Source organism: Carassius auratus, chromosome 2, assembly GCF_003368295.1.
Source record: "Carassius auratus strain Wakin chromosome 2, ASM336829v1, whole genome shotgun sequence".
NCBI classification, from domain to species: Eukaryota; Metazoa; Chordata; class Actinopteri; order Cypriniformes; family Cyprinidae; genus Carassius; species Carassius auratus.
In genome coordinates this window covers 25,129,137-25,152,209 of record NC_039244.1, presented here as the reverse complement: position 1 = coordinate 25,152,209, position 23,073 = coordinate 25,129,137, and the positions used below count along the sequence as shown (strand labels likewise).

The 23,073-nt window shown below is 38.6% G+C and overlaps 1 protein-coding gene across 1 annotated transcript; it reads right to left on the bottom strand.

Moving 5' to 3' along the window:
* Positions 1 to 2: 2 nt before the first annotated feature.
* Positions 3 to 23,029, bottom strand: miga1 (mitoguardin 1). The gene is made up of 13 exons (XM_026199571.1): positions 23,000 to 23,029; positions 8,628 to 8,820; positions 7,973 to 8,109; positions 6,003 to 6,123; positions 4,611 to 4,711; positions 4,408 to 4,526; positions 3,978 to 4,050; positions 2,585 to 2,671; positions 2,409 to 2,507; positions 2,165 to 2,299; positions 2,018 to 2,071; positions 1,787 to 1,903; positions 3 to 837 (listed from the first exon to the last, which is right to left on the bottom strand). The coding sequence occupies exons 1-13, from the start codon at positions 23,027 to 23,029 to the stop codon at positions 619 to 621; spliced, it is 1,485 nt and encodes a 494-aa protein (XP_026055356.1). The 3' UTR covers positions 3 to 618.
* Positions 23,030 to 23,073: the final 44 nt, after the last annotated feature.

Here is a 23,073-nt window from a genome sequence, read left to right as displayed (position 1 = left end):
CATTGTTTTTTGAGGTTTTTATTTAGCAGTGTTAAATCGAATTCATACTTGTGTACTAGCTTAACATGTTTATGAACAAAATGCAGCTTTAATCCCAAAGAACATTACAAAAAACATCAATTGTTTGAGCTTTAATAGATCATGTAATGACTTAAATTTAGAACAGCCAGCTGTTTCATGTATTCTAACTGTTGGGAAATCTAAACTGAATTCATGGCTAGTGTTAAATTAATTCCCATAAATGTTCAGAGACTCTTAAGTGACCTACATGAAGACATTTGGTTTAAAAACCTCGAGAATAAACTTTTGTTTTCAGAACTATGAAAATACTCATACTTAAAACACAGTCTCAAAACATCAAGTACCCAAAAATTTTGATCATTCATTGAGCATATCACTCAAGTATAAAAATTAAAGCTACTGGAATACCACATGGAAGGCATATAAAATATACATCTCTTTCTGTTCTTACCCACTTCATTTTAAACAGTAGACAAACTTTATAATTCATTGACATGGCACTAATAACAACTTGAAAGACAAGAGTCATGACGTACAGTGGACTCCGCAGCTGTAGGTAACCATGAAAATGTGGAGGGTATGACAGACAGATGTAGCTCACTGAACCTGTGCTTCCAGCAACGCACTGGGTACCAGGTGCAAAGGTGTGCCACTACAGCCGTTTAAGTGATGGATCATGTCAGTGCCCAGATAGGCAAGAAGCAGTTCAGAGCGTTCGTGAAGCAAGTGCAGGATGTCCTCAGCCAAAGTGTCCAGACTACAGTAACGTACTTTATCCAGATCAAAAATGTCCTTCATGAAGAACAGCACCTGTTCCTGTGGACAAAAGACCGTTTTATTACTGTACGACTACATTCAACAAATCTGACATTGAAGACATGTGGTGAAGATTATACCTTTGTCTAACAGACCCCTGATCATCAGTATAAAGTTATGGAGAACACAGTCTTATTCTAGCCTACTCAGGGTTCCTCAAATCCAGCCATGGAGGGCCCTGCAGAATTCAATCTCTACTCAGACAAACCTGAGCAAGCTAATCAACTTAAATCAAGGTCTTCAGAGTTACTAATGAAGTTTTATCAGGGTTTGGGCTATACTCTGGAAGACAGTGGAACTCCAGGGTAAACCCTTCAAAGGGCATATGGTTGAGCCCTTCAAAATGGAATGCAGCAGAATGAAGCTTTTCAGGGTTACTAGTTAACTTCTAGGTTGGAGAAGGAAGTTGGCCCTCCTACAGCAAGATCGAACACCCTACTTTCATCAAAAAAGACCCCCTCCTGACCAGGGGTGCCCAAACATTTGTCTGGAGGGCCAACATCCTACAGAGTTTAGCATCAGCCAGCTTCAACACACTTGCCTGGAAGTTTCTATCGAGTCTGAAGACCTTGATTAGTTGGTTCAGGGGTGCTTAAATAGGATTGGAGCTAACCTCTGCAGGACAGTGGCACTCCACAGGTTTGGATACCCTTGCTCTGGACCAAGGATATCCAATTCTATGGAGATTAGCTTTAACCCTAATTAGACACAACAGAAGCAGCTACTTAGGATTTTCGAGTTTACCAGAAACGTCAGGGTGGGTGTGTTGGATTGGGTTTGAGGAAACTCTACAGGAAAGTGGTCATCTAGAAACAGGATAGGACTCCCAGGACAAACCATGGTCTTTTTCAGTTGTGCAAAAGTTCATGGACAAGTACTAGCCCTTGTACCGTAGGCATGCCATCCGAGACTGACATGCAGATACAGAGGTCATCAAATTACAGCTTACCTTGAAATAGCAGCAGAAATCATGCAGGGAACTTTTAGGGCCTAGAAACCCCCAGGCCAAGACAGGACTTATTTGTTCACACACTGCATAGAAATGCACGATGAAACCATCTTGAACCTGCACACAAAATTAAATATTATCAAAAAATATTTCTTTTAAGTCTGGCTGTTTGGATAGATTAAAATATTCTACTCTCTACAGCAATCAAAACGTTTACATTACCCACAATACCTTCATATGTTGCCTCTTCTGTTTCAGAACGGACCAACAACTTGATGCAACAGCCTATGATAGGAAAATACAACTTTATTAAATATCAGTGTAACCGGAATGTAATTTTGTTGAGGTTAGATCAAATGTTGGTGATTCTGTACGCACCGTTTCTTTGAAAGAGTTGTTGAGCCAACGATTGTTGACCACATTTTGAATGGATATGGGTGGATTCTCAAGATCCTCAAATGAGTCCATAAGGATGAAGTCAAGAACAATGTCATAGAAGTTCAGATGTTTAACCTGAAGAGAAAAAGCACAAACCTTAAACAACAAGGTTAATGTCTTTAAACTTGAATAGGGTTTAATATTCAGGACCAGTCTTGTATCTGTATAACAAGAGATGTTTCACCCCTCTGGAAGAAAGCTCCATCTCAGTGTTCTCCCAATGGTCCGTTTCCTCCAGAAAGCAGATCATTTCTTCAAACACCTCCTCAAATCTCTTTGGGCTCTTCAAACCACACAACAGGTCAGTTGGGTTGGGGACACTTTATGTGGAACCACATGGTAGAGAGAAAGAACACTCACCTTCCTTGCTTTGACTATAATCGAAGACAGTATCTTCTTTCCTGTATCAGCCAGAAATGCTCTGGTGGCTCTTTCACATAAGATGACCTGAATTAAAATACAATGTACAGTTACATTTTTTTCCCCAAACAGGCCCCATTCCAAATGACTCACTTCATGTACATTTGCAGTCTTGCAGGCTTAATGGACACATGTGCATGCCCAACATAATATAAGATCAGGCCCTTTCTATTAGAACATGCTATACTACTCCTAGTTCAATCTCTTGTTTTGTCCAGGCTGGACTTTTGCAACACTCTCTTGGCAGGTCTTTTTTAACCAGTTCTATCAAACCTCTACAACTAATCCAGTATGCGGCTGCAAAATTAGTCTTTAGCACATATCACACCTCTGTTCATCAGTTTGCACTGGATATCAACACTTACACTTTGTTGATTTGATTGGTTCTATTGTCCTCATGTAAGTCTATTGCCCTCATGTAAGTCCATTTGAATAAAAGCATCTGCTAAATGCTTAAAGCTGCAGTCTGTAACTTTTGACGCTCTAGCGGTTAACAAACAGAACTGCTTGCGTCTTGCGGAAGAACATTGTAGCCGGAACTACTTCTCTCTGTTTATGTCAATGAAGAATCACAAAGGTACTGGGTTACTCCGCCGCGGTACCCCCGAAGCAATCTAAACTAGTCCGAATATAAACACTTATTATAGATGTACCCTAATGATTCAGGACAGGCTAAAAACATGGTTTGGAAAATGGATTCATGGTGTACTCGCTTATTATATACATTTTGTAAATCTTGAACACAAAAAAAAAAGTTACGGACCGCAGCTCTGATTGGTTGTTTTTTACCGGGAGCGGATGAATTTCTGCAAATGGCAATAGGACCACTGGGAGGAGCCAGAGGAGCTTGATTTTTTTCACAGATTATCTGGCTCATATTCTACTGTCAGGACATGACAGGTTTCACATATACATTTTTACAAAAGTTACCTACTTCAGCTTTAAATGCACAGCAGACTTCAACCCTAAAGTTAAAGCATCTTAACGTTATAAAAGAGTGGATTTGAAGGAAGACCAATGTCAACAAGTCTGCAGTTTTCCTGCGGAATTGGGCTACTTTTATTTTATTTTATAAACACTTTGTTTAGCAAACCCCGTCCCCTCAGAATGAAGTATGTTTTTGAGGACCTGCTGGGCTGATTTTGTTACGCAGACCTTGCAACCCTGAGGAGGAATTATGAGGGTTTATGGTGCCATGTGGAACGGGACTACAGAGTAAATTAATCTGTCCAATGCAACACCATTAACATAGACTGTCAATTAAACATGATGAATTAAACGAATGCAATACCACCCCAAACCCCAATCAGGACATAAGAAAGAAATAATTTACCTGACATGCCTGCCGTATACAGTGCAGCTTTGCCAGGAAGTCTGTGTCTCCAAGACATTCAAGCATTTCAGTTCTGTTGTTTAAAAAAAAAGACCAGTGAACAACACAAAGCATATCGACCTAATATAGTATCAGCTCTGTGCATTATTTTTTAAATTTGAGCAAACATACCCTTACCTACAAAATAGATCTGTTCATACTCTCAAATCAGTTTGGATAAGCCACATTCAAATATCCAATATAAACATGACTAGACTTTATTCAAGCATCTAGTCGACAATATTATAGTCTGATGAACTATACACATCGGACAACTGAATACAGTGATTTGCATGAATATATTATTAATTAAACAACTATATAAAACACTTGATTCTGATTGGCCAATCAGGTATTCTGTGGTCCCCAATCCCTGACATACTCGACTCACCTTAGCACTCGGCAGGAGATCTTTCCTTCCTCAGCCATCTGCAGGGCGTCCTCATAGAAGGGGTGATGACACAGTGACTCCAGGGCATGGGCACTTCTCATCTCTCTGTGCTCAGATAACTGAAACAATATGCTAAATTTAAGAAAACATTTCTCATACCTTCTGTTTCTGTTACACAGGTTGCACAAAGACTTCCCTCTCACCTCTGCTGCAGAGACGAAGGAATCTGTTGAGGCGATACTGATTGAATCTCTCAGACATGTGTCCTCCAAGTCCTCCCGCACGGAGAGATCCATGTGCTTGTCTGCACAAATGAGGGAAGATTAGATTGAAGTGCCCTTATCTCGTATAGGTGAGCAAACTGGTCTAATTCCAAAACAGCAGACTGCATAAACCGATTCAGGACAAATGAGTTAATGGGGTTTGCATGTGGATGGGTGTGAATCGAGTGCCATGTGCTCTGAGGAGTGGGTAAGAGATAGACTCGTAAACAGTTGTAAGGTTGGCCCATGACCAGCTTCTTTATTTAGATACAGAACATGAGCGGAGTAATGAGACCTCAGTAATCAGAACACGCAAAGCTGCACATCTACGGTGTCTGGTTCTTTGTTTGATTTAGAACTTAAAATATGAACAGTTTGTAATTTATTCACCCTCACACTGTTTCAAATGTATGTGACTGACTTTTTTTTCTGCAGAACAGTTTTTGGTCCAACTGATGTTCACTGTATGGACTAATATGACCAAAAAAAAAAAAAAAAACTTCTTCAAAACATCTTGTGTGTCCCACAGCAGAATGAAAGTGGCCATTGGCCACAGTCGGTTTACACCTGCAGCCAGTTATCATCTAAATGGCTTTAATTGATCTATTCATTGCTTGAATATACAAATGAGTTCAATTCCAGACCCAAAGACCCTTGGACTGGGAATGCAGTATTGTTTTTACTTAGTGTTTATTCAGTGCACTTACTGTACAGTGTTTTTCTTTTCCTTACACAAGGCAGGCTTCTAATGTCCTTGCGGTCTCAAGTGGTCTGTTGTTCATTTTCATGTGTTTATTTTTTGACTGGGAAAAAAAAAATGGACCAGACCAGTGTTGCCAAAAATATTCAAGGTGCATGTGCGAGCTGACTGTACACAGTAAATGCTGTTAGAAAAATTTGGCATTACACGTAGTATGCTGAAACTTGATGGCTAGATATAGATGGCTAATTTAATTCCACAATCAGTTGCTGTTGTGTGTGCTATTTGTTATAAGAAATCTTTGGGACACTTTAGTCTCTTATCTGTAATTTTTTTCTGTGCAATACATTCTTGACAAGTATAAATTCTGCCTACAAACTTTAAACAGCCATAGTTTTTAGACTATTATCATTATTTTTTACATATGAAACCAGTATAAATTACGGTTTAAATATTTAAAAATACAAATTAATTGAACAACAATGCGTCAACCTGTCACACGTGAATTAAAAGTCAATTTTTTAGAGTAGAGTTACAGTTCACAGAGCCAATCCTATTGATAAATATTACATACGACCATTCATTCACTTCCACTCACTCATCTATTGATGTATCTTTAGTTTACCGCTCACCGCTTATAGGATGTGTTGAAGGGTCTGTCATTTCCAGCGCTCCCTCAAACTCCTCCTGGAGCCGATATGCTCTCTGTAACAGGGACTCCAGCTTTCGAATGAAATCTACACTGATGATGTCCTAATAAAGAATCAAATTTATCATTAGAACAGTTTGTTTTAAGAGCACAGAGATTCATCTTAGAAAACATGGCTAAGTAAACTGGGCCCAAACATTAACATTTGGTTTACATTTAACAGTATTAACCAGTTCAATAAACATTTAAACAGTTCAACAATAACAAGTTAACTTGTATAAAAATTTAGACACCGTATTCTGTTTTGCTCATCTTCTCCAGAGAAAGGCAGTGCCTGAGCGCACGCAGTGATCACACTCTCTCTTTTGTTTGTGGTCTATGTTAACAGTTCTGTTTAATACGAATAGAAGTCTGTCTAATAATCAGATGGTTAAAAGAATTAATGTATACAAAAAGTATTCTAAAGATTGCTTTCTATTTTATTAGTAATAGACAGGCAATTCTAATACTTTCTCGTTTGCCATCAGCATTAAGCAAATACGCATTTATATAATTTAAACAAATCTTTGAATGACTAATGATTATTTAATTTCACAAACCTTGTGGAGTGTGCATTTTTATCCTGTATGATCGTGATGGTCGGTCCGTGTGAATTGAATGCTTTAAACGTGATTTCCAATTATGCTGCACTTTATGCATTTGCTCACAGTAATAGTCATGTCAATTTCTCTGTGTGCTGTATGAAAATGAGTGTAACCTTAGCTTTATTTGAAAAATATGATTCCTAATGCACACAAACTTCCCAGAATACTGAGTGCCCTGTTGATTACAGTTGTTACTTCCTTTTAAATTATATTTTTATTAAATATTTTTTTTTGGAAAAAAATACTGCGTCATCTAAAGTAGAAGTAGGTTTATTTTGCACATTTATTTTATAATCCATTGTCAAATGATTTAAAATTCTTAAATATGAATAAAAAATTATGTTTATTTTCCAAGATATCGGCATCGGCTGTGAAAACAAAAAACAATATCGGTCGACCACTATTAAGACCTATTGGCAGTTTTATAATTTTTTTTCTTCAATATTCATCTATATAAACAAACAAACGGAAATACTATTTAAAATATGGTAAGTATGGGTAACCTATTAAATAGTATTAGTCATAACCTCTGACTACTGTTGAGACTGGCGAGTTTGTGATAGCGGGGCACACGCAAGAACAGCCGTCGTGGGGCACCCTGAGCGACCTAGATTCCTAATGAACGAGTAAAATAAATGTGAAAGTAAAACAGGATTGTCAAACATACACCTAAATTTAATATATATCAAACATCTCTTCTAACCCTTTTCATTTTTCGAGTCATATGAATAAAAGAGGTAAACATGTAAGAAAAATGTATTTAATCTGATATCATTGCGTTATATGAAAGGAAAGACAGCAACGCGCAAGAATCCTTCTACCGGATCATTGGCTACCGTCATTGGACCAGTGGGCGGACCTTACACAAACATTAATACCCATATATTATTTATGCACGACTGAATTTAAATATTTTTCCTTAAGCTACCTTTTAACATTTCTATTCAATGGTTTTAAAAAAAATTATTTTAATGATCTTTTAGGGGGCAAATTCTCAACCAAACCTTTATATGTGATTTATTTTGTGATTTATTGGCACATCATATAATTAATTATATTATACATTTAAATAGCTTGACAGCCCTAGTTAACATATTATATTCCTTTATTATTGGAACTCATAAACACGTTGGTTTAACGGGGAAAATAGTTTTACAGTTTACAGCACATTATTATTCTTCTAGTTATTTACCAATAGCAGCTAATGAATTGCAAGTCACACATTCACTGAAAATAACATACTTCCGCTTTGCAAAATGAGGAATATCACCCGTTCCTACTGAGGACTACAGTGGTTGGGGAGTAATACCTCCATGCTTTCTTCTGCAATGGCATCTCCAGCTCCCAGCTTCACGGATGCACAACTTTCCTCATCTTCCGCTTGCCTGCTGCGGAACGTTAGCGCCTGTTCCCAGCGCCGCAGAGCCTCCTCGAACAACTCCATTCCTGTAGGTGAGACATCAATTCAACATGTGGAACTTTCTGCAGATGAATGTATGTATGTATGTGTATATATATATAGTACACAGACATATTATGTAAAGAAATCTTTTACTTTAGATGCGAATAATTGCGATGAATCATTTGACGACATTAATAATGTTTCTATTTTATCTTCTTGCTTTCTTTTTATTATAAAAAAAAAGAAAAACTATGTGTGCTGCGTTAAACTAATCGAGACTTGTCACAGCACTTAACATATTTTTTTTTTCTCTTAGTTCATTTCTCTTGGTTCATGTCAAATTAATTTTGATAAATGAGTCGCACCTGACTATAAATCGCAGGACCAGCCAAACTATGAAAAAAAGTGTGACTTATAGTCCGGAAAATACGGTAAATATTATAGCTCTCCTGTTGGTTCTGACTGCTTCTATATTTTCCTCATTTGTAAGTCACTTTGGATAGAAGCCTCTGCTAAATAAATATAAATGTAATGTAAGTGTGAATGTAAGATGAGTTTTTACCCATCAGGTAGAGGTTCTCTGGAGTTGTGACAGGGATATTGAGCACGTTACAGACGTCACTGTCATCTCCTGCTCCGTCCCAGCAACTGGAGCCATTAGCACAGGTGGAGCTACTGGAGGAGTGCCTGCTCCTCACCTGAGAAGAGATTTCAACATCGCAGTTTCGCAGTAAAGCACTCACTTGACAAGACTGCTGAAGTCACAGATATAATATACAATTAAAGCTGCAAGCAGCGATGAACGGGCCCTCGCACCCGGGCTCACCGGCAGCGAGTGGCTTTAGTTAATAGGTGAATGGTGAGAAATATGCGTTTAAACTCATAAATATAAGTAGAATATATGAATGTTTATTCCATATATGTGCCAATCTTCCTGTTGCCAGCAGGTGGCGCTATCATTGTAATGGAATATTGGCCTTCAGATGTGTTCAGGGCAGGACTTTTATCGAACATGTGAGGTTTGGGGGGGATTGGACATTTTATGCCTGAGTTACAACAACTTCTCTTGCTGTGGCGAGACATCAAAATTTGTCATGGCTCCATGTACACGCCCTTTAACAAAAACTCAAGATCTCCACAAGTTAACATTGCACAGGCCTTTAGATTAGACTGAATAAAAAAAATACTTTAATCTCAAAAAAATTCTAGGAGTAGTTTGTTGCAGCGTAAAACATGTAACTTCCTGTTGCCAGCAGGTGGCGCTATGACTATAACTGAAAATGGGCATGTAGATCTGTTAAGGGCAGAAGTCTTATCTAACATGTGAAGTTTGGGGCAGATTGGACATTGTATGTCTGAGTTACAGCAACGTCCTTTTTCATGGCGAAACATCGAAATTTGGCAGGCCGCCATGGACACGCCCTTTAACGAAACCTCAAGATCTTCGCAATTTAACATCACAAAGGCCTTTAGATTACATTGAAGAAGTTTGGTGTTGATCTGAATAAATCTCTAGGAGGAGTTCGTTAAAGTACAACCCCTGAAAATGGCAAAAACAACACCAATTTTGAAGGGAAAATTCTAAATAACCGACTTCCTGTTGGGATCCGGATTTCGTACCAAGAGACTTTTTTGTAGGTATTGGAGTGTTACATGTGTGTACCAATTTTTGTACATGTACGTGAAACATAGCTCGAGGCGCACTCCGTTTAAAGTGTATAGGTGGCGCTATCGAGCCATTCTGCCACACCCAGTGGAATATTGGCCTGCAGATCTGTTCAGGCCAGGACTCTTATCACACATGTGAAGTTTGGGGAAGATCGGACATTTTATGCCTGAGTTATAACATCTTTTATTCCCATGGCGAGACATCGAACTTCGTTGCGGCGCCATGAACAAGCCTTTTAACGAAAATTCAAGATCTTCACAACTGAACATGGCACAGGCCTTTAGATTAGACTGACCACAAAAAAGACATTGATGTCATAAAATTTGTAGGAGTAGTTCGTCGCAGCGTAAAATATGTCACTTCCTGTTGCCAATAGGTGGCGCTATGACTATAACTGAATATGGGCATGTCAATCTGTTCAGGTTCGGAGTCTCATCAAACATGTGATGTTTGGGGCAGATTGGACATTGTATGTGTGAGTTATAGCAACTTCATTTTTCATGGCGAATCATCGAAATTCGCCAGGCCGCCACGGACACGCCCTTCAACGAAAACTCAAGATCTTCGCAATTTAACATCGCTAAGGCCTTTAGATTAGGCATACCAAATTTGGTGTTGATTTGAAGAAATCTCTAGGAGGAGTTCGTTAAAATACAACACATGGAAATGACCAAAATTACACAAAAAATGCTCATAATATTAAAAATAACCGACTTCCTGTTGGGTTTAGAATTTCGCTCCAAGAGTCTTTTTTGTAGGTATTGGTGTGTTACATATGTGTGCCAATTTTCGTGCATGTACGTGAAACATAGCTTGAAGGCTGTTGATTTTCTTGGTATAGGTGGCGCTGTCGAGCCATTTTGCCACACCCTCTTCTGAATCCTATATCACACGAAAATTTTCACCAGGTTTGACGCGTGTGCAAAGTTTCATGACTTTTTGAGCATGTTAAAGCCCTCAAAAATGCGATTCATTCGGGAGAAGAAGAAGAAGAAGAATAATAATAATTAAAGCTGCAAGCAGCGATGAACGGGCCCTCGCACCCGGGCTCACCGGCAGCGAGTGGCTTTAGTTAATAGGTGAACGGTGAGAAATATGCGTTTAAACTCATAAATATAAGTAGAATATATCAATGTTTATTCCATACATGTGCCAATCTTCCTGTTGCCAGCAGGTGGCGCTATCATTATAGTGGAATATTGGCCTTCAGATGTGTTCAGGGCAGGACTTTTGTCGAACATGTGAGGTTTGGAGAGGATTGGACATTTTATGCCTGAGTTACAACAACATCCTATTTCATGGCGAAACATCGAAATTTGTCAGGCCGCCATGGACACGCCCTTTAACGAAACCTCAAGATCTTCGCAATTTTAGATCGCAAAAGGCTTTAGATTACACTGACCAAGTTTGGTGTTGATCTGAATAAATCTCTAGGAGGAGTTCGTTAAAGTCCAACCCCTGAAAATGGCCAAAACAACACTAATTTTGCAGAGAAAATTCGAAATAACTGACTTCCTGATGGGATTCGGATTTTGTACCAAGAGACTTTTTTGTAGATATTGGTGTGTTACATGTGTGTACCGATTTTTGTACATGTACGTGAAACATAGCTCGAGGCGCACTCCGTTTAAAGTGTATACGCACTCCGTTGAAAGTGTATAGGTGGCGCTATCGAGCCATTTTGCCACATTCGATGGAATATTGGCCTTCAGATCTGTTTAGGCCAGGACCCTTATCACACAAGTGAAGTTTGGGCAAGATCGGACATTTTATGCCTGAGTTATAACATCTTTTATTCCCATGGCGAGACATCGAACTTCATCACAGCGCCATGGACACACCTTTTAACAAAAACTCAAGATCTTCACAACTAAACATCACACAGGTCTTTAGATTAGACTGACCACAAAAAAGACATTGATGTCATAAAATTTCTAGGAGTAGTTTGTCGCAGTGTAAAATATGTAACTTCCTGTTGCCAATAGGTGGCGCTATGACTATAACTGAATATTGGCATGTAGATCTGTTCAGGTCAAGAGTCTTATCCAACATGTGAAGTTTGGGGCAGATTGGACATTGTATGTCTGAGTTACAGCAACTTCCTTTTTCATGGCGAAACATCGAAATTTGTCAGGCCGCCATGGACCCGCCCTTTAACGAAACCTCAAGTCCTTCGCAATTTATTATCGCAAAGGGCTTTAGATTACACTGACCAAGTTTGGTGTTGATCTGAATAAATCTCTAGGAGGAGTTCGTTAAAATACAACCCCTGAAAATGGCAAAAACAACACCAATTTTGAAGGGAAAATTCAAAATAACCGACTTCCTGTTGGGATCCGGATTTCGTACCAAGAGACTTTTTTGTAGGTATTGGAGTGTTACATGTGTGTACCAATTTTTGTACATGTACGTGAAACATAGCTCGAGGCGCACTCCGTTGAAAGTGTATAGGTGGCGCTATAGAGCCATACTGCCACACCCGATGGAATATTGGCCTGCAGATCTGTTCAGGCCAGGACTCTTATCACACATGTGAAGTTTGGGGAAGATCGGACATTTTATGCCTGAGTTATAACATCTTTTATTCCCATGGCGAGACATTGAACTTCGTCACGGCGCCATGAACAAGCCTTTTAACGAAAACTCAAGATCTTCACAACTGAACATCGCACAGGCCTTTAGATTAGACTGACTTCAAAAAAGACACTGATGTCATAAAATTTCTAGGAGTAGTTTGTCGCAGCGTAAAATATGTCACTTCCTGTTGCCAATAGGTGGCGCCATGACTAAAACTGAATATGGGCATGTCAATCTGTTCAGGTTTGGAGTCTCATCAAACATGTGAAGTTTGGGGCAGATTGGACATTGTATATCTGAGTTATAGCAACTTCATTTTTCATGGCGAATCATCGAAATTCGCCAGGCCGCCACGGACACGCCCTTCAACGAAAACTCAAGATCTTCGCAATTTAACATCGCAAAGGCCTTTAGATTAGGCATACCAAATTTGGTGTTGATTTGAAGAAATCTCTAGGAGGAGTTCGTTAAAATACAACATATGGAAATGACCAAAATTACACAAAATTTGCTCATAATATTACAAATAACCGACTTCCTGTTGGTTTTAGAATTTTGCTCCAAGAGTCTTTTTCGTAGGTATCGGTGTGTTACATATGTGTGCCAATTTTCGTGCATGTACGTGAAACATAGCTCGAAGGCTGTTGATTTTCTTCGTATAGGTGGCGCTGTCGAGCCATTTTGCCACACCCTCTTCTGAATCCTATATCAGACGAAAATTTTCACCTGGTTTTACGCGTGTGCAAAGTTTCATGACTTTTTGAGCATGTTTAAGTCCTCAAAAATGCGATTCATTTTGGAGAAGCGGAAGAATAAGAATAATAATAATAAACAGAGCAGATACAATAGGGTCCTCACACCATCGGTGCTCGGGCCCTAATAAATATAGCTGCAAGCAGCGATGTCGGGCTCAAGCCATCAGTGCAACGCCACCCTGGTGGCATCGGGAAAACTGTGCCCAGCGGGCATAAGCATTTACAGTAACCCTCTGACAATCAAGTTTTAAGGGATGTGGCAGTTAAAGGGTTAATCCGACCAATCTAGACTTTGAAATCACATACACAGAACAATATATATAACTTTAGTAACACTTTATTTTAAAATGTATAAAAAATGTATAAGGTGTGCATTGTAGCTGACACCTATATGAACACATTACAATTGTTTTGTGACTACAAGTCTTTCTTCTCAAATGCTATTGAGTGGTCGCGAACGCGGATGGGAGAATGGCGCATATTTGTTTTGTTTTTTTTGAGCAACTGGTGCCCCCTCTGGGAGTTGGTGCTCTACAAAGACTGCATACTCTGCATATAGGGAGCGGCGGTACTATCTGGAAGATATATTCCTCAAACCATCGTACAAGTGAAGGTGATGCTAGTCCTTCAAGAATCGCTCAAAACCTTTTCAAGTGTACAGTTTCCTTTTATTGCATCTTGAAATAAATATTTCTGAATTCTGAATCAAACTGGGTTGTGTTTATTGATTTATTTTATAAGACAACTGAAACTTTAATCTCCTTTGTAATATATGTGCTTTTAAACCAAGAACAATGTAATTAGAGATGTATTCCTGCTTAATAATGACTATTATTAAGGGAAAAGGCTTTATAATCATGAACTATTTACTAATGCTTAGCTAATGAGTGCAGTTATTATAAAGTGTTACCAATGCATTTACTAATGTTAACAAATTAGACATTATTATACAGTGTTACCAAACCCTTTAATAATTTATTAGTGTTTTGTAATGATTTTAATGACCTATAAGCATTTGTGAAATAGTTTTGCTTGCATTGCAGCTTAATCTGTCAGTTGAAGAGTTTTACTGTTACATCCATGAGATTAATAAATGTCATGTCATGTCACAGGTTGTCATAGGTCAGTATCAAATGAGTTTGAAATTATAATTTGCAGCACAAATAAGGCTTCTTAGGATGTTTTTAAATCCCAAAAACTGTCAGAAAAGGATAAGGCCTAAGAGATTTCTTAACCTGTAATGAAAGGAAAAAAACACCACCATTAGCAACAACAAAAACAATAACAATTTAAAATATAGATTTTTTTTCCTGATTATTAAAGGAATGATTAGGTCTCTCTCTCTCTCTCTCTCTCTCTCTCTCTCTCTCTCTGCCAGACAGCCCCTCCCTACAATCCACACACACTGTCAGTCACCAAAGATTCACAGTCACCAACCCCCTCACACTCACACTCCCCCTCCCTCTCCCCCTCCCTTCCCTCACACAGACGGAGTGGCCAGAGTGAGATCATGTCAGTTGAGAAGTCTGACAGTTTTTTCTTTTCTTTTATCCATACAGTGTTGTAAAGTCATGAAACTATGCATATTTCCTCATAATGATTTGATCTCTGTATGAAAACATGCCTTGAAGTGTTTGGAAGCTGCAATTTAGACATACAATACAATTAATGTTTCCCTTCTTACTGTCATTTCAAAAAATCACCACGTCAAAACCGTTCAAGCTAACCAAAATCCGTTCGCAATTTAAGTTCCTCGATGTTGTTTCTTCATGTAGTCAAAGTTTGGTGTGTATAGTGTACTTCCCATGTGAGGAGTATGCATTAATTCACAACTGTAAAATCTCAAAAATACACATTCAAATCAAAATAGCTGACTTCCTGTTGATCGTAGCTTATGACTGTGAATTAGAAAGTTGTCCGTCTTGATAAGAACAATTTAAGTACCGAGTTTGGTGTCTGTAGCTAAAACTAAATAAAATGCATTATTATTATTATTAGCTGTACACTTGCTAAACATTTTTAAATATAAACTTATGCAATTGTGTGTGTGTATATATATATATATATATATATATATATATATATATATATATATATAAATTCAAGTGTACAGTTTTCTTTTATTGCATCTTGAAATAAATATTTATGAGTTCTGTGTTTGTTTATTTTATTTATTTTATTTTTTATTTTACATTTTTTTTAGGGAGATTACAGCCTTTAATCTCCTCAAAATAAATGTGCATATAAACCATGAACAATTTAATTATAGCTGTATTTATAAAATGCTTACTAAAATATTAATTTTGGGAGAAGGCTATATAAAGCATGAACTGACTATTTACTAATGCTTAGCTAAGAATTGCAGCTATTATGAAGTGTTACCAATGCATTTACTAATGTTAACAATTGAGACATTATTTTAAAGTGTTACCAAATCCTTAAATAATTTAAAAGTGTTTTGTTATGATTTCATTAACCTATAAGCATTTGTGAAATAGTTCTGCTTGCATTAAAGCTTAGTCTTCATCTGTGAGCTGAACAGTTTTACTGTTACATCCTTGAGATTATGTAAATTCAAATAAATGTCATGTCACAGGGTGACAGAGGTCAGTATCAAATGAGTTTGAAATTATTATTTGCAGCACAAATAAGGTTTTTTAGGATTTTTTTTAATCACTGAAACTGTCAGAAAAGGATAAGGCCTAAGATATTTCTTAAGATGTAATGATAACAGCACAATTAGCAACAACAACAAAAAAATAACTATTTAAAATACAGTTTTTTTCTGGTGATTAAAGAGATGTTTAAGTCTCTCTCTCTCTCTCTCTCTCTCTCTCTCTGTCTGTCTGCCACTCAGCTCACACCCCTCCCCCACTCACACTCACACACACACACAGAGTCAGCACACAGAGTGACAGAGTGAGATCAGATGTCTGACAGTTTTTTAATTTTCTTTTAATCATACAGTGCTGTAAAGTCATGAAACTATGCATATTTCCTCAGAATCACTGGTTTTCTAAATTAAAAATGTTTTTTAAAGGTTTGGAAGCTGCAATTTAAAAATACAAGACGATTAATGTTTCACTTTTTACTGTCATTTCAAAAAATCACCACGACAAAACCGTTCAAGCTAACCAAAATCTGTTCGCAATTTAAGTTCCTCGATGTTTTTTCTTCATGTAGACAACGTTTGGTGTGTATAGTGTACTTCCCCTGTGAGGAGTATTCATTAATTCACAACTGTAAAATCTCAAAAATACACATTCAAATCAAAATAGCCGACTTCCTGTTGATCGTAGCTGATGACTGTGAATTAGAAAGTTGTCCGTCTTGAAAAGAACAATTTATGTACCAAGTTTGGTGTCTGTAGCTAAAACTAACCCCCCCACTTTTGACAAAAGGTGGCGCTATAGAGTGCCTCCTTCACGCCCTTTTAAAAGCTTTTGCCATTGTCTAGCTATCACTAATACTGATATGTGTTTTGAGTTTCATGTAAATCTGAGCTTGTTGTCTGCCTCAAACTCACCATAACAGAACATTCAAGTTTGACACGTTGCCATGGCAACACTATATCAGATATCAATATCCCCACAACAGATTTACATCGGCCGTGTTTTGTCATTATTCTGATGAAGTTTTAAGTAAATCGAGTAAAAATAAGATGCTGAATTCAAAGCATTTGGAAAATGACACACTTCCTGCTGCCAGTTGGTGGCGCTATAACGTTGACTCTTAATAGCCACATATATACAATCGGTATCATACAACGAACAAACCCATGAAGTTTGATCAAATTCAGGAAATGTATGTGGATGTTATTAGACATTTCCTGTTTCTCATTTCTCGCCATAAGTTCCATGCCTCGCCACGGGCAAACCGTTCGAGATATCAAAAATCCCCTCGCAATTTTTCATCCTCAATGTCTTGAGATCATGTTCACCGAGTTTCGTGGCGAACGGGTTGAAAACCTCAGAGGAGTATTTCAAATTCCAGAGCATGCTTTTTTTAAACAGCCCTGAATAGCTGACTTCCTGTTGGGCGGAGCCTATGACATAAAGTGTGAAAGTTGTTCGGCTCAATGAGATCTATAAGTGTACCGAGTTTGATATAAATACATGCAAGTGTGTGTGAGCTATGGTTCAAGAATTCTGACTGTCTTCCAGGGGGCGCTGTAGAGCCCCTGTGCCACGCCCGGGTCCCAGCCTCTGCGGCGTCCTGATGGCCGCAGATTCCAATGTGTGTGCCAATTTTCAAGAGTTTTTGAGCATGTTAAGGCCCCCAAAACACCCCGGAAGGTTTAATAAAAAATAAAAATAATAATAAATATAGCTGCAAGCAGCGATGTCGGGCTCAAGCCATCAGTGCAACGCCACCCCGGTGGCATCAGGATAACTGTGCCCAGCGGGCATAAGCATTTACAGTAACCCTCTGACAATCAGTTTTAAGGGATGCGGCAGTTAAAGGGTTAATCCGACCAATCTAGACTTTGAAATCACATACACAGAACAATATATATAACTTTAGTAACACTTTATTTTAATATTTATAAAAAATGTATAAGGTGTGCATTGTAGCTGACACCTATATGAACACATTACAATTGCTTTGTGACTGCAAGTCTTTCTTCTCAAATGCTATTGAGCTTCAAATTTGCATTTGAGCCCATGTGAAAAAGTTGCATAATTTACATATGACTTACAGTTTGTTGTAATAAATATCAAACATTCAATTTAATTGTGCATTATAGCTGTCACCTAGATGAACAATTACAGTTGTTTTTATGACTGTAAGTCATTCTCTTCAAATGCTACTGACGTTAGAAAAGTGTATAACAATATCACATGTAACTTTAGAGACCTTCCCTAAATTTGAGACTCTAGAAAGTCCAATGTCAAGACAACTTTATGCCTGTTTTATTTTCTTTAGTTTTCTTTTCTCTGTGCCGGATTGCTGATGTCCTATACCCAGGCATAGATGTCCATCCATCAATTACGAACATTCAGCCGCAAACATGAGGTGTGAGCGGTCGCGAGCGCGGATGGGAGAATGACGCATGTTTTTTTTTTTTTTTTTTTTTTTTTGAGCAACTGGGATGGTGCCCCCTCTGGGAGTTGGTGCCCTACGAAGACTGCATACTATGTTATACTGCATAATGTTAACAAATTAGACATTATTTTACAGTGTTACCAAATCCTTAAATAATGTATTAGTGTTTTGTAATGATTTTAATGACCTATAAGCATTTGTGAAATAGTTTTGCTTGCATTACAGCTTTATCTGTCAGTTGAAGAGTTTTACTGTTACATCCATGAGATTAATAAATGTCATGTCACGTCACAGGTTGTCATAGGTCAGTATCAAATGAGTTTGAAATTATTATTTGCAGCACAAATTAGGGTTCTTAGGATGTTTTTAAATCCCTAAAACTGTCAGAAAAGGATAAGGCCTAAGAGATTTCTTAACCTGTAATGAAAGGAAAAAACACCACCATTAGCAACAACAAAAACAATAACAATTTAAAATACAGATTTTTTTTTTCCTGATTATTAAAGGGATGATTAGGTCTCTCTGTCTCTCTCTCTGCCAGACAGCCCCTCCCTACAGTCCACACACACTGTCACAGTCACCAACCCCCTCACACTCCCCCTCCCTCTCCCCCTCCCTTCCCTCACACAGACAGGGTGGCCAGAGTGAGATCATGTCAGTTGAGAAGTCTGACAGTTTTTTAATTTTCTTTTATCCATACAGTGTTGTAAAGTCGTGAAACTATGCATATTTCCTCAAAATGATTTGATCTTTGTATAAAAAAATGCTTTGAAGTGTTTGGAAGCTGCAATTTAAACATACAAGGCAATTAATGTTTCCCTTTTTACTGTCATTTCAAAAATTCACCACGACAAAACCGTTCAAGCTAACCAAAATCCGTTCGCAATTTAAGTTCCTCAATGGTTTTTCTTCATGTAGACAAAGTTTGGTGTGTATAGTGTACTTCCCCTGTGAGGAGTATGCATTAAATCAGAGCTCAATTTAAATATTCAAATCAAAATAGCCGACTTCCTGTTGGTCGTAGCTGATGACTGTGAATTAGAAAGTTGTCCGTCTTGAAAAGAACAATTTATGTACCAAGTTTGGTGTCTGTAGCTAAAACTAACCCCCCCACTTTTGACAAAAGGTGGCGCTATAGAGTGCCTCCTTCACGCCCTTTTAAAAGCTTTTGCCATTGTCTAGCTATCACTAATACTGATATGTGTTTTGAGTTTTATGTAAATCTGAGCTTGTTGTCTGCCTCAAACTCACCATAACAGAACATTCAAGTTTGACACGTTGCCATGGCAACACTATATCAGATATCAATATCCCCACAACAGATTTACATCGGCCGTGTTTTGTCATTATTCTGATGAAGTTTTAAGTAAATAGAGTAAAAATAAGATGCTGAATTCAAAGCATTTGGAAAATGGCACACTTCCTGCTGCCAGTTGGTGGCGCTATAATGTTGACTCTTAATAGTCACATATATACGATCAGTATCATACAACGAACAAACCAATGAAGTTTGATCAAATTCAGGAAATGTATGTGGATGTTATTAGACATTTCCTGTTTCTCATATCTCGCCATAATTTCAACGCCTCGCCACGGGCAAACCGTTCGAGATATCAAAAATCCCCTCGCAATTTTCCATCCCCAATGTCTTGAGATCATGTTGACCGAGTTTGGTGGCAATCAAGTAAAAGACCTATGACAAGTATATCAAATTCCAGAGCATGCTTTTTATAAACAGCCCTAAATAGCTGACTTCCTGTTGGGCGGAGCCTATGACATAGAGTGCGAAAGTTGCTCGGCTCAATGAGATCTATAAGTGTACTGAGTTTCATATAAATACATGAAAGTGTGTGTGAGCTATGGTTCAAGATTTCTGACTGTGTTCCAGGGGGCGCTGTAGAGTCCCTGTGCCACGCCCGGGGCCCAGTCTCTGTGGCGTCCTGATGGCCGCAGATTCCAATGTGTGTGCCAATTTTCAAGAGTTTTTGAGCATGTTAAGGCCTCCAAAAACCCCCGGAAGGTTTAATAAAAAATAAAAAAAATAATAATAAGAAGAAGAAGAATAATCCTTAGAAGAACAATAGGCTCTCGCCCCTTCGGGCTTGAGGGCTCTTCGCCCTTCGGGCTTGAGCCCTAATTAAAGCTGCAAGCAGCGATGAACGGGCCCTCGCACCCGGGCTCACCGGCAGCGAGTGGCTTTAGTTAATAGGTGAACGGTGAGAAATATGCGTTTAAACTCATAAATATAAGTAGAATATATCAATGTTTATTCCATATATGTGCCAATCTTCCTTTTGCCAGCAGGTGGCGCTATCATTATAGTGGAATATTGGCCTTCAGATGTGTTCAGGGCAGGACTTTTGTCGAACATGTGAGGTTTGGGGAGGATTGGACATTTAATGCCTGAGTTAAAACAACATCCTATTTCATGGCGAAACATCGAAATTTGTCAGGCCGCCATGGACACGCCCTTTAACGAAACCTCAAGATCTTCGCAATTTAAGATTGCAAAAGGCTTTAGATTACACTGACCAAGTTTGGTGTTGATCTGAATAAATCTCTAGGAGGAGTTCATCAAAGTCCAACCCCTGAAAATGGCCAAAACAACACTAATTTTGCAGAGAAAATTCTAAATAACTGACTTCCTGTTGGGATTCGGATTTCGTACCAAGAGACTTTTTCGTAGATATTGGTGTGTTACATGTGTGTACCGATTTTTGTACATGTACGCGAAACATAGCTCGAGGCGCACTCCGTTTAAAGTGTATACGCACTCCGTTGAAATTGTATAGGTGGCGCTATCGAGCCAGTTTGCCACACTCGATGGAATATTGGCCTTCAGATCTGTTTAGGCCAGGACCCTTTACACAAAAGTGAAGTTTGGGCAAATTGGACATTTTATGCCTGAGTTATAACATCTTTTATTCCCATGGCGAGACATCGAACTTCATCACGGCGCCATGGACACACCTTTTAACAAAAACTCAAGATCTTCACAACTAAACATCACACAGGTCTTTAGATTAGACTGACCACAAAAAAGACATTGATGTCATAAAATTTCTAGGAGTAGTTTGTCGCAGTGTAAAATATGTCACTTCCTGTTGCCAATAGGTGGCGCTATGACTATAACTGAATATTGGCATGTAGATCTGTTCAGGTCAAGAGTCTTATCCAACATGTGAAGTTTGGGGCAGATTGGACATTGTATGTCTGAGTTACAGCAACTTCCTTTTTCATGGCGAAACATCGAAATTTGTCAGGCCGCCATGGACCCGCCCTTTAACGAAACCTCAAGTCCTTCGCAATTTATTATCGCAAAGGGCTTTAGATTACATTGACCAAGTTTGGTGTTGATCTGAATAAATCTCTAGGAGGAGTTCGTTAAAGTACAACCCCTGAAAATGGCAAAAACAACACCAATTTTGAAGGGAAAATGCAAAATAACTGACTTCCTGTTGGGATCCGGATTTCGTACCAAGAGACTTTTTTGTAGGTATATGAGTGTTACATGTGTGTACCAATTTTTGTACATGTACGTGAAACATAGCTCGAGGCGCACTCCGTTGAAAGTGTATAGGTGGCGCTATAGAGCCATTCTGCCACACCCGGTGGAATATTGGCCTGCAGATCTGTTCAGGCCAGGACTCTTATCACACATGTGAAGTTTGGGGAAGATCGGACATTTTATGCCTGAGTTATAACATCTTTTATTCTCATGGCGAGACATCGAACTTCGTTGCGGCGCCATGAACAAGCCATTTAACGAAAACTCAAGATCTTCACAACTGAACATCGCACAGGCCTTTAGATTAGACTGACCACAAAAAAGACATTGATGTCATAAAATTTCTAGGAGTAGTTCATCGCAGCGTAAAATATGTCACTTCCTGTTGCCAATAGGTGGCGCTATGAATATAACTGAATATGGGCATGTCAATCTGTTCAGCTTCGGAGTCTCATCAAACATGTGAAGTTTGGGGCAAATTGGTCATTGTATGTCTGAGTTATAGCAACTTCATTTTTCATGGCGAATCATCGAAATTCGCCAGGCCGCCACGGACACGCCCTTCAACGAAAACTCAAGATCTTCGCAATTTAACATCGCAAAGGCCTTTAGATTAGGCATACCAAATTTGGTGATGATTTGAAGAACTCTCTAGGAGGAGTTCGTTAAAATACAACACATGGAAATGACCAAAATTACACAAAATTTGCTCATAATATTAAAAATAACCGACTTCCTGTTGGGTTTAGAATTTCACTCCAAGAGTCTTTTTTGTAGGTATTGGTGTGTTACATATGTGTGCCAATTTTCGTGCATGTACGTGAAACATAGCTGGAAGGCTGTTGATTTTCTTGGTATAGGTGGCGCTGTCGAGCCATTTTGCCACACCCTCTTCTGAATCCTATATCAGACGAAAATTTTCACCAGGTTTGACGCGTGTGCAAAGTTTCATGACTTTTTGAGCATGTTAAAGCCCTCAAAAATGCGATTCATTCGGGAGAAGAAGAAGAAGAATAATAATAATAATAATAAAAAACAAAGCAGATACAAGAGGGTCCTCGCACCTCGGTGCTCGGGCCCTAATAAAAAACAAAGCAGATACAAGAGGGTCCTCGCACCTCGGTGCTCGGGCCCTAATAATAAACAAAGCAGATACAAGAGGGTCCTCACACCATCGGTGCTCGGGCCCTAATAAAAAACAAAGCAGATACAAGAGGGTCCTCGCACCTCGGTGCTCGGGCCCTAAAAATTGACACTTAAGACTGGTTTTTTGACTTTCCATTCATTAAAAAGATTTGTCATGGTATCCACAAAAATATGAAGCAGCACGACTGTTTTCAACATTGATAATGATCAGAAATGTTTCTTGAGCAGCAAACCAGTTTATCAGTGTGATTTCTGAAGATCATGAGACTCTGAAGACTGAATTAATGATGCTGAAAATTCAGAATAA

Coding starts and splice junctions, on each gene's coding strand:
- miga1 (XM_026199571.1), bottom strand. CDS start 23,029: ATGATCTTCAGAAATCACACTGATAAACTG. Junction 2,072..2,164: donor ACAACTCTTTCAAAGAAACG/GTGCGTACAGAA, acceptor TTCCTATCATAG/GCTGTTGCATCAAGTTGTTG. Junction 1,904..2,017: donor AGAAGAGGCAACATATGAAG/GTATTGTGGGTA, acceptor TTTTGTGTGCAG/GTTCAAGATGGTTTCATCGT.